This window comes from Artemia franciscana, chromosome 18 (genome assembly GCF_032884065.1).
Source record: "Artemia franciscana chromosome 18, ASM3288406v1, whole genome shotgun sequence".
Lineage (NCBI taxonomy): Eukaryota > Metazoa > Arthropoda > Branchiopoda > Anostraca > Artemiidae > Artemia > Artemia franciscana.
The window spans coordinates 31764176-31781124 of record NC_088880.1 but is presented as its reverse complement, the minus strand read 5'-3'; the positions used below and the strand labels follow the sequence as shown (position 1 = coordinate 31781124).

Genomic DNA, 16949 nt, shown 5'->3' with positions numbered 1-16949 from the left:
CTTCTTGTTTCAAAATTCGATACTTCTTTTAACAAAATAGACAAAGTCGAATAAAAGCATTTAGAGATGAACCAAATTTCAAATTCCAGAGATTTCTAATCACATTTTTAGAAGAAAGAGTTTTGAATACAAAAATAGAGTTAGTTGTTGAATAGCCTCCAAAGTGAAAATATAAATATTTAAAAAAATGTCATTTTTAAAATGTTAAAACGGCATACAAAATTGAAATAACCACTTTGGTATAAAAAAATTACCCAGTTTAAACCCTTACTATACTTACAATATAATAAAGGGAAAAAAGTAGCTAAAATATTTTCTTACTCCCTTGCTAAATAATTTCTGAAACCACACTGGCTAAGCATGACAGACAAAAATCGTAAAGAAGTAAAATAATTAAAATAATGTCAGCCGATGAAAAAGATAACATAATGCACCACCGCTTAACCGTCCTCAGTGCAGAACTAAGAATAATAATTAAAAACAAAAGCCAACAAAACAATATAGAAAGACAAACAATAAAACAAGGCAAATAAATATAAAAGCACAGATAAAAGTCCATAAGAGAATATCAGCTACCTTTACATCATTGCTTAGAAAGCGTCTTTTTTATCTGCCTTTTCATCATTGCTTGGAAAAGGCCCTTTTATCTAGGTATTTGTTCTTAATTTGTCTTTTTATACTGTCCTGTCGACATTCATCTGTATTTCAAATTCTTAAATCAGCACTGAGGACGGTTGAGGGAATATCTGGATCAAAATATTTTTAATCTATCATATTCTGAATCGTTATAATTTGGTAATCATAAAGCATTGTGCTTTTGAAAAAAATTTGTCTAGCCTCCTTACTATTTTTTTTTTTTAGCTATGTCAAAATCATCCTGCTTAGCGCAGTTGATAGCGCATCGGGTTTCTAATCCAAAGTTAACGGGTTTTACTCTTTCAACGGTCAAATTTTCCATTGTTTTTTTTTTCTATTTCGAGACTAGGCAGGTGGCGCATGCTAGCATGATATATTTTGTCGATGAGCATAGCGGTTCAATCCCTGGTGTCACCCGTCATTTGGTCTGAAACTGGGGTCAGTGGTGTGACTCTGTTAACTCAGCCAGAGTTGACCCAGCTCCAAATGGGTACCTGCAGAAATCTGGGGAAGATAAACAGAAAGGATGTGAGAAAGTTAGGAAGGCAGCCTTCCATGCTCCCCTGATTTCTCTTCCTGGGCAGAGATGAGCACCGCCAGTAGGGGCTAAGTCCAGTACTGTGTCCTTTACCTATGGTGCCATTGAAAAAAAACAAACTATGCTGAATATATTCAAGACGAAAAAGTGAAATTGAATCACGCAAGCAAATTATGTATTATTATTACTTATTGGAAAACCCGTCATACAAAGAAAGGAAAAGACAGAGAAATAAACGAAAAAAAAGAAATAACACTAAAACCGAAAAAAACCCTTAAAAACACAACGAATACATCTTAATTACTGCTGAATTTTCTAACTAGATAAGAGTAGCGGGTCAAAGGGGGAAAACGTAAAAGATATTTTCGAACCGAAAGAAAACTGAACGAATTTTTGACTTGTGAGCATTTTCCAAAACGGCAGTATGTACAGATAATGTGGCAGAGCGACAGAGTTGAAAAGTTTCGAATGAAGATGGTGGTTGAAGCGTAACTTATTCATTACAAAAGAAGCATATGACCCAACTTTACGTTCAATGTGAGCAATTAATAGTTGTCACGTGTGAATTATTGACGAACCAATGGGAAAACCGAGATAGGTGATTTTATCTACTGGCTTAATCCTACTATTTCCAAGCGGAATATTCCCAGGCGACGCTTGCTTCCAGTTGAATAATGCAACTTCGGACTTTTCAGCATTGAACTGACGACCTAGTTTTGCATACTCAGATTGTAGCGTTGTGAAAATCCCACTAGTGGCATTTTCACAACGGATAATGCGGCTCAAATTCATAATGTCGTCTGCATAACATACGAGAGATAAATCAAGACCAGCAAAGATGAAAGATATTGTAACTGCTGACTGTGCATCAATAAGTCCATTATTGAAGAGTGAAGGGGAAGAAAAAGCACCTTGACGGGTACCTTCTTCGACGCTGACAAAAATATCAGGGTTTGGTGCGTACACGGGAGAGCCGTCAGCTTTAGATAATGGGTGAAGTATTAGGCAAACTTTAAGACAAGAATACATGTGTCGGAATTGTCTGATATATGAAGGGCTCACTCCACATTTTGCAGCATAGAGTAGCATAGCGGCGTGATTGAGAGAATTGAACGCTTTACGAACATCGTGCCCGGCTAACACGAGAGTTTCACCTGATGCATCACCATCGGTCAATGCGTTCACGACAACCGACAAAGCGTGGGCACAACCAAAACATGGCTGGAATCCAAATTGGCAGGGTGGAACATTGCATTTCACGTTCAGATGGTCGATAAACAGAAGTTCAAGAAGCTTATAGATGGTAGTAGCCACCGTTATAGGGCGGAAAGACGAGCACTGGGTGGCGAGCTTATCTTTCTTTGAAATTGGAGTGAGATATCCAATCAAGAACGAAGGAGGTACAACTTTTTGGATAACAATCATCAGCATTTAAAGAGCAATGCGGTTTACCAGCAGCTCGGTTCCATGCAGAATGTGAAGAGCGCTCACTTTGTCGATACCAGAAGATTCCTTGCGTTTTAGGCATGGGATGGCTCGCAGTACAGAATCAACCGAAACAATAAAAATTGTCGTTAAGATAGCTAGACAGAAATTTATCAAGATTATCTTCATATTTGGACTGTAGGGGGGCATCAGGCGGAGAAAATTCAGCAGAGAAGTACGAATTCCACTCGGAATCTGGAATATCTTGAGCAGATAGGCGGGCGGTAGGAGGATTTCTTGGTACAATTCTCCAGAAGGTAGGTTGAGACAGAGAAACTTGCTGGGATGTCTCTTGAACTATCTGGTTCATGTGGATAGATAGTTTTTTTGCAAACTTTCTTTCGGTAGAAAGTCGAATGTCAGAAACCCGGCCAGAGCGAGGGCGGTCACACTCGAGCCACAAATGGTACTAAAATTGAATTTTCTCCAAGCTTCAACTAGGCTCAAATTACTGGATCAATGCCTCTTGACACCCCGACGCATAGGTATAAGGAGTATAGCGGCTTTTTCTGCGCATCACAGGGTATGGCAAATTTGTGCAAGATACCCGTATTTCTGGCAACACCCGTATTTCATTTGCATCAGCTTGCAGATTTCTCATGAGCAGCTGGAACAGAACACAAATTTTGTGTAAACCCTGGGCCCCCTAAAGACAAGAAGAGATCAATCCACCGGCTGCCACAGAATAATAATAATTATTATTCTCTCTACCACAGTCTACCATTCTGTCTACCACAGAACAAATAGTAAATAAATAACCATAAATAAAATAACAAAAACAACAGAATAAATAAACAAGCAACAATGAATAACAATAATGACAAAATAAATGAGACGGTACATTTCAAACCCAAAATAAAAAAAAAATAAAGTAAATATTAACAGTAATAGATACCTAGCAAAAGTTGAAAATCGTTTTAAGGGAGCTGGTCCAGCTTGAAATGCCGCTTCGACAACATCAGCATAACCAAGCGGACCGGTATTGAATCTCTCGCGTAAGAGTTGTGCCGTATCAATCTGAAATAGTAAAGCATATATATATATATATATATATATATATATATATATATATATATATATATATATATATATATATATATATATATATATATATATATATATAATCAGGATTGTCAGGATTGTATAAAGGGGAGAAGAAAGAGGTTTGACCTGTTTGTGATACCTCATCCCCCCCGCGCAAATATTTCTCTGACTTGTAATTGGTCTTAAAAAATACAGGTAAAACTATTTCACCAGAAAAAAAAAATGTTTCTGCAACTGGTAAACTGATGTTGAAAATGTAATAAAAAAAAACAACTTATTAAGAGCATTAGAAAACTTCAGCAAGAGGCCAACTCCTTCTTCAATCTTTTGGTAGACCCCCCAACTAAAGTTCTTTTATCATTGACCAGTTCAGTAGTATAGTGTCATATAATTCATGGTAACGTACTGTAAATACTGCAGCATCGTATTCAGTATGGCCAAGAACCCTGTTGCAGAGGTTTCAAGATTATAACTACAATTTGGCGTTTTGCAAAGAAATCTAATAACAGGTGCGTTTTTATTTTTCATTTTTCAGAGGAGTTCATATTAAAGGTAGTGGTAGAATATCGACAGAGGGCTCAATCAGAGAGAAATTAAAATTTATCGTACACTTTTTGAGCAAGAAAAGAGATAATACTGCAGAGAAGTGCTGATTTTTGCCGTTTTGTGCTATAAATCAAAAGTTAAATTTTTTCAAAAGCTAAAATTTTATCCAGTAAAAACTCTGAGATTGTTAAGAATGTAAATATACTTAAATTCCAAAGGTCATTCAGCCAAATGGGGCCACACTCGTTCCTGGGTATATTAAATAACAAAAAGTTTTCTTTCAAATGAAAGTACGGAGCGAAAATAAAACTCAAAGCGAACAGAAATAATTTCGTGTGCAAGGGGAGATGGCGTCCCTCTCCTGACCCTCCCCCCACTCTTTGCATTGAATTTGCAATTTATGCCTGGATCGGAATAAAAATTATGTTAAACCACAATAAAACTTTAGCGCTGAGGTTCAGAAGGGGGAAATACCCCTTATATACGAAATAATTTATATTCGTTTTACATTTAAAGTCACTGCTTATTTTAATCTAAAAAAAACTTGTTATTTTTAAAATTCAATTGCTGATTGCTTTCCAAACATGCCCAGACCTACCCAAATATGATAGGGCTACCACCCCATAAACCCCAATAGCTGATCGTTAAACTGTAAATATCAATGTTTGTAAATTGCTTCGTAGCGTTCCAGATTGGTAGCATAAAAACTTGACTTAGGGTTAACGCGATTTCTCTGGCACTTAATCGATTTGTATTGTAATAATTATTAAAGCTATCGCATGCATTTGAAAAAAAAATGAATGCCAGAATATAAGGCCTGACGAGTATCATTATAGGTTCCACTATCACCAATATTAAAAAACTTTTTTTTTTTTTTTTTTACAAAAAACAGAATCTCCATACATATAGATAACGAATGGCAATGACGTCATGCACTACCAAACAGCATCTTCATATACATGATGATAAGTAAATGGCGTCATACACGACCAAAAGTATCGCTAGGACGTATTTGAAACTGAGCCTAATTCTCAAATCATAGTTGCTAAAAATAAATTTCCTTTTTTTATGTACATGTCACAATTAAACTTCTTTTTTTTAAGTTATGATTACTGTAAATACGAGTCACTCCTTACTTACAATTACAGTTCGTTGCCACATAACTGTTTAAAATATATCTAAAAAAATGAACATAAAAACTCAATATCTTAACTTAAATGTCGATAAAAAGACATTCCTCGTAGCACTTGCCCTCCCCCCCCTGAGAAATTCCCTGAGGAGCCTCAAGATGACCCTCCATCTCTCAAGAAGAAAACATTCTTCTGCAATAACAAGGGAGCTATCACCCCTTAGAGATTAAGGAATATTAATATATTTATTACGTGAATACTCATGGAGTCCTAAAATTCGGATGTAAAAATGCACTCCTTGGGGCATCAGGCACCCCCCCCCCAAAAAAAAAAATACTACACAATGACCTACCTGTCCTGCTTCATAATAGTGGATGCAAATTTATGCACCAGTGTATGCAGTTTTACCAGATATCAAGTGAGTCAACTTGGTAAAATAAAGCCAAAAAAATATTAACCGTTTATTTTATATGGACTAGAAAGAATGCACCACCATACAGCATTACTCCTTCTGCAACTGGGAAGCTCAATACGAAGTTTTTCAATAGTTTTAAATTGACTGGCTGTTTCAGAATTTGCAATTGAAAGCAACTTTACCTTCTTTAGATTGAAATTATAGATGAGAGTGTGACACCTCTACAGCAGACTTGGTTTGATGTACTGAACATGACCGTGTAAGTTTCATTAACATCACTTGGCCCTTTAGGGGGGTCTCCCCCTTTTTCAAAAATCAGACAATCAGAAAATCAGAAAAATCAGACTATCAGACTCGCAAGTTTTAATGTGATACTTTGATCTCGATGGACCTTAATTAGTATCACCAATAGAAAGAAGATTCATTTGATGCATACATTGTTGTAAACAAATTCTGATGAAATAATCCAAAAAAATGAAGGGCTATTAGATAGAAGGTAGGCTATATACAGTACTACTAATATTCATATTGGTATTGATTTATTTCTCATAAGTTATTGAAGGTACGAGAGGGTAGAATTTACGTGGGTAGTTTATAGGGGAGTGGGTGTGATATGAATCGTCAAGAAGTGAATTTTTAGGGATAATATTTTCAAAGTTTCGTGTGAGGTCCTTTTTGATCAATATGGAGACGATACAACCTCTAGGATCAATACATTTACAATAAGTATGTAATGTGGATACTATAGGTAAAATAGCTCCCCTATCAATTTATAAAGCGAAGTAAAACTAACAATACAAAAAAATACAGCTGAGGAGAATCCTAGATATAAGTAAAGAGCACATTGAAAATCAACGGGCATTTAAGGGTAGTTATTATAAAAATCTATTTATACTGATAAGATGTTCGCTTATTAATTATTCTTCATTATTTTTGTTGCACTGAATCAGTGATTGTTGTTCGTTAAACTTACCAGCATGTGCATACAGTGGGTGGTTATTAATCCAAGAATCGGCAGGGCTACAGTTCCAAGAACTAGACCTGCATTTTTCAGAGCATCAGGCATTGCTAAAATTCCTGTCCCAATGTTTCCTTTAAGTAGGTGAATCAAAGTGTCCAAATTCCTAGAAAAGACGTTATAATACCAATACTACTGTTAACAACTCATTAGAGCATTAAGTCACCTTAGGCCAACATCCCCTCCAATAAAAAAAAATATGAAAAAAGTTACTCTTTAATCTCTCCCCGAACTTTCAATTCATTCTGATTCTTTTCTTACGACCCCTTCTCATTCACCCCACCATCTTCACACTTTTGCCACAGATAAATCACCAAAATATGTGTTTTTTAAAACCTCTCATCCTTGAAGGGTGGTCCATTGTGGTCCATGGAATTCTGATCGAGCCACAATTGTTGAAAAGCTTATTTTAGTGTAAGTGTAAGAGCCGTTGTTTTCTTTCCCAAGATTATTTCATCCCACGGACTTCTGTTAAGAGTATATTGTATAATAAAAATTTTGCATGCAAGTCACGTGGTAACGTTAATTGTAAAACAACTGATGTAATTTACCTATTAGAATGTAATAAATGCTGCCCACAATATGTGGGGGAAACCACTAATAATATATATAGAAAAGATTTTCTGGACAAAAGACAACAGTTAATAAAGAGAAAACAAATAACTATCTAGTACAACATTGTAATAATGGTATGTGTTCCATATGAGATATAACTGTCACAATTTTAGAAAATTTAGAGTTAGAAAATTTAAATAAAGAAGAGAAGAATAATAGACTACGTAAACAGGAGGATTTCTGGATCCATATTCTTGGTACAGCTTATCCTTTTGGGCTAAATGATTGTGTAGCAAAATATGGTGACATGTCTATGTATTGTATAGTCAAATGTATTGATGGTTTTATGGACCATTCTTCTTTTACTTGTCCTACTAAACGTAAAAAAGATCGAGAGGACATAGGAAAAATTATAGAAAAAATGAATTAGATTTACATATGTTTTCTATAGATCTATGCCAGCTACTTGAATCTAGGGGTATGATTTCTGTAATAAAATGTCTAAATAATTTATCCAAGAGGAATTTAATCAAACTTTTCTGGATTGTTAAGAATAATACAGCTCATGAATATAATTTTAAAGTAATATGCGATACAATTTGCATTCTAACTAAAACGAAATTTATTTCAAAAAAGAAAAAGTTTGATAAGATTGGTAATAAGGACAACAGATTATATTTACCTACTAATTTTACTTGTAAGCAGATTGAAGATATTAATTTACCGGAAATTTTAAATCAGCGGGATGTGAAACAGGCTTTTCCTAGTAATTTGAATTATAAGGATAGTCCAGTTTTAACTTATAAATTTTCAAAAACTATTGGGCAAATGATTTTTAATTATAATTTAATACTTAAAAGATTAGATAGTGATATAAATTGGAAACCTGTTTGTAACTGTAAGCAACTTGGCCCATTTGTAAATCCCACTCACAAACATGTTATAACAGGGGACTTGTCAATAAATAAGCAAGATGATCTTCAAATTATAATGAATAAAGGGGCTAATTTCCGTCTTTCTCATCATCTGAAACCATCGAGTGTTCTTGATGGCTTGGAAAATGATTTTGATTTATTTATTGATAAGTGGTGTAAGAAAGAGAATAAAAATAAAGAGAGTTTTCAAAGTTGGAAGAAATTAATTATTAGTAGAATACGAAATAAAATATATTCTAACTTAAAAAATAGTAACACTAAATCATTATTTTATAATGCGAAGATTAAACAAGCAGTTGCTAATCTAAAGAATGAATTTGTAATTGTGCCAGTGGATAAAGCTAATAATAATTTTGCCATAATTTGTCAGAAGCTGTATTGTGATATCTTAAAAAGGGAGTTACGCACAACTAATGTTTACGAAAAGGTAAATTTAGAGGACCAAGGATTTGTAGTAATTATATTTATTTTAAAAATAGATGTAAAATCTTAAGCCAAAAATTGATTTTAAGAGGTTTTTCTGCAAATAAATTAACTTGGCAATTTAAAAAATTTAGTTTTCATTCTAACGAACTTTTAAATAAATACCAAAAGAATTATCTGGATATACTTAGAGAAATCTTTGGTTAATTTTGATTTTCCTTGTTACTGAGTTTGGCGTGTCCTTAATTTTTGACAGTGGATTTCTGGAGGATTTTGCATATGTTGTCGTTTCAGATGGTCTTATTTTACATTCATTTCCTTGGTTTTTATATAGATCACATTTACATTAATAGAGAAATTTTGACATAATGAAAAACTTAGAATAATTGTATAGTTTTAATATAGATTGTGAATTGGTAACTTAAATACATGAGAGCCAGAACTAGGGTAGGATAAGCTTGTTTTGATGTTACTTGGTTGTTCTACATTTGCTTGTTTTTTCATAGGCATGTATTTTGAGGGTGATACCTAACACGGGGATACCATAGGTAATATTAGGTAGGCACTTATCTGGGTAGAGAATTTAAAGTGCCGAAACCCTATAGGCAAGTGTGTATTCTCCTGATGAGCCCTTGTGTTGGGTTGTTGCCTCTGAATTATTTGTCTTTACTGTTTTTATTGTTTGGTAAATGACGACTTATACTTATTGACGAGACGACTGCCTGTCCATGGATTATTATTTATGGTTGATTGTGTATGGCTATGCTGTTTGACCTATGTGATTGTATGGATGAGTAGGGTTAAGGCCTCATTCAAGTGCTGGTCTATAATCATCACTAATGTAGGAAAACAGCCTTCCTTTTCTCCTTCTGTCTCCTTTTTTTTTATTGTGTTTGTGCTGTTGCCTTGGTGATTTCTCTTTTCATTATAGTTATATAATCTGATAATTATAAAATAGATTTAAAATTAATAACATTGTATTTATATATATATATATATATATATATATATATATATATCATCTGTAGGTATACGATAGATTGTATTTACGTATTTGTGTTTGATATAAAGTGCTGTCGTTTGTTGGTTTATTTCTTGTCCGTTTTACCATGGCTCTAGTTGGCTTTGGTACAAATAAATTTGTATTAATTTTGTTATTATAGCCAAGAAACTTACATTGCCTTGCGCTGTGTTTGCCTCAAGTGATTTTTTGTTACGATGAGTTGTTGCTAGTAGTAGTATTTTAATACATCTACCACGTGTATTACTGCCACCGATATGTCAATTATATGCAAGTATTACTAATGTTTGAATAAATGTAAACAATTTCCAAAGTCAAATTTTTCTATAAATTAAGAAAAAGGTTAAGCCCTTTAATTTTTCTCCACTTTCAAAATTTGGTCACTGAATGATGTTGACAGCTTGTTGCTTTTCAAATAATATTTTTATTATTTCAAATTATTAAATTTATATTATTATTTCAATTCTAATTTATTTCTAATTTCTTATTTCTTTTTATTACTAATTAATTATTATTTCAAATTATTATTTAAATATTATTATTTCAATAATAATAATATTTTCAAATTTCCTTCTTTTTTGAAAAACTTAGGAAACAGCCATGACTTAGAACACCCAAAAAGAAAACCCAAAATTGATTTATTTCAAAAGATTTTTTATCTTATCTATAAACTTAGGATTTATCTAATCTATAAATAGATTTGATAAATAAATAGATCACTGATATTTACCTAGATAGTAATAGATTACCAGACACTAAGTAAATAAATTATTTCTCCTTTAGGAGCATTTACAACTTAAAAAAAGAATACACAATTTACACAAAAATTACGATTTGGCTCTCGATCAACACTGCTTTCTATATAATTATTTGTGCTAGCTCATTAGTCTTGCAATACACATTGATCAACGTTATTAATTTCCAAAATCTATTCTTCCTGTCAGTTTTTGAAAACCCAATTTTGAACAAATTTTGGCAAAAAAAAAATCCCAATAGTGTACACACTGAAACACGACAATATTGCAATGGTAAGTGACTAGCCAAGTATTTGAAATATTTCTAGTATTATAGTGTGCACATGACTGACATGCAAATAGGTTTAATTAGCTTACTCTAAATCAAAAAATTAATAAGAAACGTTATTTGCTGTGCAAAATAATAAATCAAAGTTTTTTTCGGCAACAAACAATAGTATAGTTTCGAGCCTTTAATCAGCTTAGATTACCCTACTAATTACAGACAATAAAGACAAAAAAGATAAAGAAGAAAAAATACCGCTGAAAATTCAGCGGCATTTTTCAGCATTTCAATGCTGAAAATTCAGCATTCTGAATATGCTGATTCACCCTGAATCAGCATATTCAGGGTGACGTGCAACCAAAGTCAAAAACTGAAAACAAAAGCCAGGAAAATTGAAAACTGATTGTATAGCGTTATGAGGCAAAAAGAGCACCATCCACGACTGAAACCAAAAGATTCATTTTCAAAGTTTATCTCCGTCTACTAGGCAAACTCCTTCAGACAAAGTGGTGGTTTTAGGGGGGGGTGTACCTACCCGAGCAGAGAAATTTTAGGGGGCGCATAATTTCAAGTAAATAATCTAAGGATGATAATCGTTTTATAATTTTTGAAATCTAATTTTTATTAAAATAAAGTGGAGGGGGAGTTAATAAATAAATTAATTATTAAATCATTGATTAATTAATAACATAATTAAATAATAATTAAATTATGATAATAATTAAAAAACAAAATTATTAAATAATTAATAAAATAAGAACAAACAAAAAGAAATTAAAATAACTAGAAGTAATAATAACTGAAATAAGATTATAAAAACTAAAAAACAAATTATTAACTACTTAATAAACTGAAAAGAACGTTCTCAATAAACGAAAATTTTGCTAAAATTTGGCCAAGAAGTTTTTTGGGGGACAGAGAGGCGCTAATTAAGATTTAGCATCGGCGCAAGACAGACCAGAAACCACCACTCTGGTGACACCAAGGTTTTGTTATTAAACCAAGGTTTTGTTATTATTATTATTATTATTAAACTATTTTCAATTGGATTTTATTTTATTAATCGGTTAATTTAATTTTATTAACTATTTTCATTTATTCACTGCACCGTCTACTTCATTTTAATAAAAATAAAATTTCAAAGGTTACAAAATGATTATAACCGTTAGATTATTTATTTGAAATTTTGCGCCTATGAAATTTCTGTGCCTGGAGTAACTGTGCCTGGGCAATCTTTGCAAGACTCAAGCCTGAGCAAGACTCAAGCCTGGGCAAGACTCAAACCTTCATTCAAATATAGAAAATTTACTCGACTCAAGCTTAAGGTTCAAAGCATCTGCCATCAGTGGAAGAAATATCAGCAATTAGTGAGACTAGGCTCCAGGGTTTTCGGCATGTCTGCATGCCACCTTGCCTAGAATGCAGGAGGCTCTGGGTTCAAGTTCCACAGGTAGCAGCATGCAGAATAGTGAGAGTTAGAGTTTAATCTGTAGTTATTTATAGCAATCTATCATTGCTATGAATTCGTTTTATTTTTTTCTATCAAGGGGCTTTGGATCATTATTTCTTTTGTTTTTCTGAGGGTGGCAATTAGTCATGTTTCCAAAGCATGTTGAAAGGCTCAATGTGTTAAATCACTTATTGGGTAGTTTTTCCAAAAAGTGATGGCAGAGTTGTCAAGGCGAATTTTTTTTCTATATTTGTCTATCCTATTTTTTCCGTTGAAAAAAAGATATTTTCTACTGTGTTACAAAACTAAGGACAACATTTAACAGAAGGATTCCAAGCTTAATTAATTACATAGCCTTATATAATACATTATATAACATAATATATAGCCTAATAAAGTTCGCTTCTTGCCTCAAATATTTCAAACATTTATTGAATTTAATTTGAAAAAAAAATAAAATTGAATTTTCAAGGCAAAAATTTAGTTGTTATGTTTTCTAAACTTGTTAAATATCATCTTAATATATACACCTTTTTTGGAAACCCTATTTTTAGACATGAAATGTTTTGTACAGGTGCAAGACAGAAAGGGTAAATAAGTACTCACGAAGTAGGATGAGTAGGCTTGTGAGGATCTAGTAGAAGGCATGATTCATCGGAAGAGTTAGAACTTTGTCCTGAGTTTGATTCGTGTTTTTTCATGTCTAGAGCTGATTCTCTTAGCCTGGAAATTCATACCATCAGTAAAAATTCAATATTTTTTTAAATAAGCAGTATCCAAAGAGAGTGGAATTGAGAATAAGAGTTGAAAACACAACAATCGTGGTTAAAATTTCATACAAGCACAAGACACTTGTACAAGGCTATTTATCAACTGCATCCTAATACATGTCTACTATTATTGTCGCAGCAATAGCCGCAGCCTACTAAAGAACGAACAACGACCCATAGTAGCCAAAAATTTCAAAACAACTTTTGAAAAAATAAACACTTGATTTCGTTTAATCTTGATGAAAAAAATTTATTCTGAAACCAGATTCATGGAAATTTTGAAAAATAGACTAAAAACCATCGAAAAAGGTGTCGGACCGAAACAAAAACTGCCCCATTAAAATCACCACAGTCGAAAACCACACATAGGTAAGTTACAGCCCCCAGGCTTGAAGAACAAAAAATCACTTTCTTGCATGGGTAGCACAGATGGCTTTCTTCTTTCCTTGTGTTTTTTTTTTCTTTTCACTGCTGGTGGGGCACTGGAACAACATGGAGCGTTGTTTAAAGAGTCATTTGACAGAAGGTCTGATATCCATTGCCAACATTGCTTAAAAAAAAAACAGAATAATGTAATAAATGCAAACTTTGACCAAAAATACTGCATCTTCATACATATCTTTTGACAAGATATTATATTGTGAACTTGTCTTTGAATAGTTGCTTTTCTGAGGTCTGGTGTCTAATTTAAGAGATTCTAATGCCAGACTCACTGTGGTTGTTTCTTTCTTAGATTCCAACTGTGTGATACATACTAATAAAGTTTAAGATGCAGGAAATAAGTTTTCAGAATAAGAAATCCCCAGGATGGACCAATAGAAACCGTAAAACTGACAGGAAAATATATTTCTTATAGCCTATATGAAATTAGACAAAAATATTTATGCTTATTCAATAGCCTAATACAAATAATTATGCTTTACCTTTGTCTAACGTAATAATAATAACGTAATAATAATGAATAATAACGTAATAATTACGTTATTATTTAGAGAAATTAGTGCACAAAGTGCCATATTATTATTTTAGGAAAATGCAATCGATTGCACTGGAAAGATTAATATAATTTTTAGCGTTCAAAAAGCAATTACAATTATTAAATTGCGTTCAATTGCGCTTATTGAAACCTACTGAATTAATTGAATTAATTATCATAAGTCAGTAGTGACAGCATAATACGTCCTATGAGAGTGCTATCACTTCGAGTCCCGATCCCGACACTTTTTTTGAAATTCTTCAAAACACAGGTGCATGTTACGTAATAGGCTTTGGGTTTTACCTAATAGTTTCTTTGATTCTTTAAAAGTCCTAGACGCAGGTGCATGTTACATGATAGGGAATATTTTTTTAGGTGCATATTATGTAATTGGGAGGGTTTACTTTGATTGTTGCATAATAGGGCTTTGGCTGTTATGCATTAGGACGTGTCAGATTCCAATAGTCAAGCGGGGGCATTTTATTAAGATATTTTTCTTCAAGACGTTTTTCAAGACAATTTCAATACATTTTTCTTCAAGACATTTCAGGACGTTTTGAAAACATTTTTCTTCGAGACATTTTTGAAGACTTCTTTAGTTCTTGCGTAATAGAAAATGGTTACTTATGTTAAGAATGACGCATTCTAACGTGACTTGTTTCTTTGGGGACCGTGGGGGATCCACGCTTTTAAACGAGGACACACATGTGAGATGTTACATAATACTTTAAGGGATTTTACTTGATTTCACTGTCTTTTAATTCAAAAATGTTTTTGATAAGATTATGATTTAAATCCACTTATTCGTGTTTTTGCAAACCACTCCTTAACATGATATACCGTCACAACTCTCACCACTCATGGCAATATGTAGCTGGCCAGTGGCATTCCAATGATACATATTATCATTCCTAAGACATTTTCCAGATGTTTTCTTGTTAAAATTTGGTTTAGTTGGCCATAAGGTGACCTAGAGTTATTTCCATTTTTCGTGCAGGGACAGTGTTCACGGGAGGGGTAGCCACATCATTGATATTGAGAAACTCAAAATTATATGCTAAAAAGGGAACAAATTTTACCCTGAATGGGATAACTTATAGCTTTCTTTTGACTTGGAGAAAAAAAGAAAAAAATTACATCCCTTGGTTTATTTGTTTGCAAGGCACCACCCAACGTGACCCCCATGGCAATTCACGTCCCCGTGGCATACCATGGCTGGCCTTCTTGCAACCCTCTAACACCACCTCATTATTCTTACTCCACTATTCAGCCTGTTTAGATATTTTCTTATTAAAATTCATGCATTAAATCCAATGGTTCATGTTTTAGCAATTCAACCCCCCAAATATAATTCTCCCGTGGCAATTCACGCCATTGAGGCAAACTACAAATGGCACAAATTATGACAACTAAAGGTTTTTCAAACATTTTCATATAAAAATATCCGTTAACACTAAAATCGATTACTTAAACTTAATGAAATCTTAATTAAAATCAATCCCTAATAGCGCTTCTCCTGATGACTTGTGACAATTCACTGAAACATGGTAACATGTGAAGACCTGTGACATCCCTGTGATACACCTTATCATATGCAAGGGTTTTCAACCTTGTTCTTGCAAAAGTAACTTTATAAACTAAACAAGATCATTGTATTTATTTGAACAGTAGAAACTTACGATTTCATTGTTAGATAGCAATGTTTCCTTATATTTCCCCCCCCCCCCCTCTCCTTGTTTTCCAGTGATTTTGTCAAAAAATTCCCCTTTATTATTAAAACGGACATATACTTTGTATAATTTTCTTGAATAAGCCTTTTCCTTATTACCACAGCTTGCGGAAACTCAGACTAAATCAGACATCATGACCAAGCCGAGGAAAACCAAGCAAACTCATAGAAAATAATCAAACTGTAGAAATCGAGAACAACCTCTAAAATACAGACCAATACATAGAAATCCTAATCAATGCATAAAAATTCACATGAATTATAAAAAATCAAGGTCAGCCCTAGAAATTCAGAACAAACATAGACATCAAGACCAATCCAAAGTATTAATGAGATCAATATGTAGAAATCCAGACCAGTGCTTAGAAATCAGAACCAATGCATAGAAATCAAGACCAAAACGTAGAAAACATAATCAGAACATAGAAACCCAGACCAGACCAGAAAAACCAACAGCAAACTCTAGAAATCAAGGTCAGCCTCTAAATCAAGACCACTCCGAAGAAATCAAGGGCAACATCTAAAAATCAAGATCTACACATACAAATCATGATCAGACCCTAAAAATCGAGACGAATTCAAAAAAATCAAGAGTGAACCAAGGAAATCAAGGACAACCTCTGAAAATCAAGACCAAGCCAAAGAAATCAAGTGATCAATATGTAGAAATCTAGGGCAACTCCATAGAAATCATGACCAACCCATGGAAATCCAGATAAACTCACAAAAATCGAAAGATCAATATGTAAAAAATCCAGAACAATCCTTAAAAATGAATACCAATACATAGAAATCAAGACCAAACTCTAGAAATCAAGACTAAACTGTAGAAATCAAGACATACAAATCAAAAACCAAACTGTAAAAATCACAAAATACATACAAATCAAAACCAAACTGTAAAAATCATAGCCAACCTCTAAAAATCAAGATCAATTAGAAGAAATCCAGAGACAAATATGTAAAAATCTAGAGCAACCCCATAGAAACCATAACCAATGCATAGAAATCCAGACGAACTCACAAAATTCGAGAGATCAACATCTATAAATCCAGAACAATGCTTAGAAATCAAGACCAATACACACAAATCATGACCAGACCTTAGAAATCCCGATGAATTATCAAAAATTAAGACCAAGCAAAAGAAGGGTGGGGTGGCTGGGCCAGGCCGGCAAGCGCAGCACCAACTGCGGGCCAGGGCGAGCTGGCACTATGTCAGCGCCTTTTTAAATGTCTGTAAATATACTCATGCGCT

General features: G+C 33.4%; 1 protein-coding gene across 2 annotated transcripts in view; it reads right to left on the bottom strand.

Moving 5' to 3' along the window:
* LOC136038873 (neutral amino acid uniporter 4-like) overlaps positions 1 to 16949 on the bottom strand; it is a 50303-nt gene that overhangs the window by 18240 nt on the left and 15114 nt on the right. For both annotated transcript variants that reach the window (XM_065722336.1, XM_065722335.1), the window contains 3 exons: positions 12823 to 12939; positions 6768 to 6918; positions 3555 to 3676 (listed from right to left, as the gene is read on the bottom strand). In XM_065722336.1, coding sequence (XP_065578408.1) covers positions 3555 to 3676; positions 6768 to 6918; positions 12823 to 12939 — 390 coding nt within the window. The remainder of the gene's footprint in view (positions 1 to 3554; positions 3677 to 6767; positions 6919 to 12822; positions 12940 to 16949) is intronic.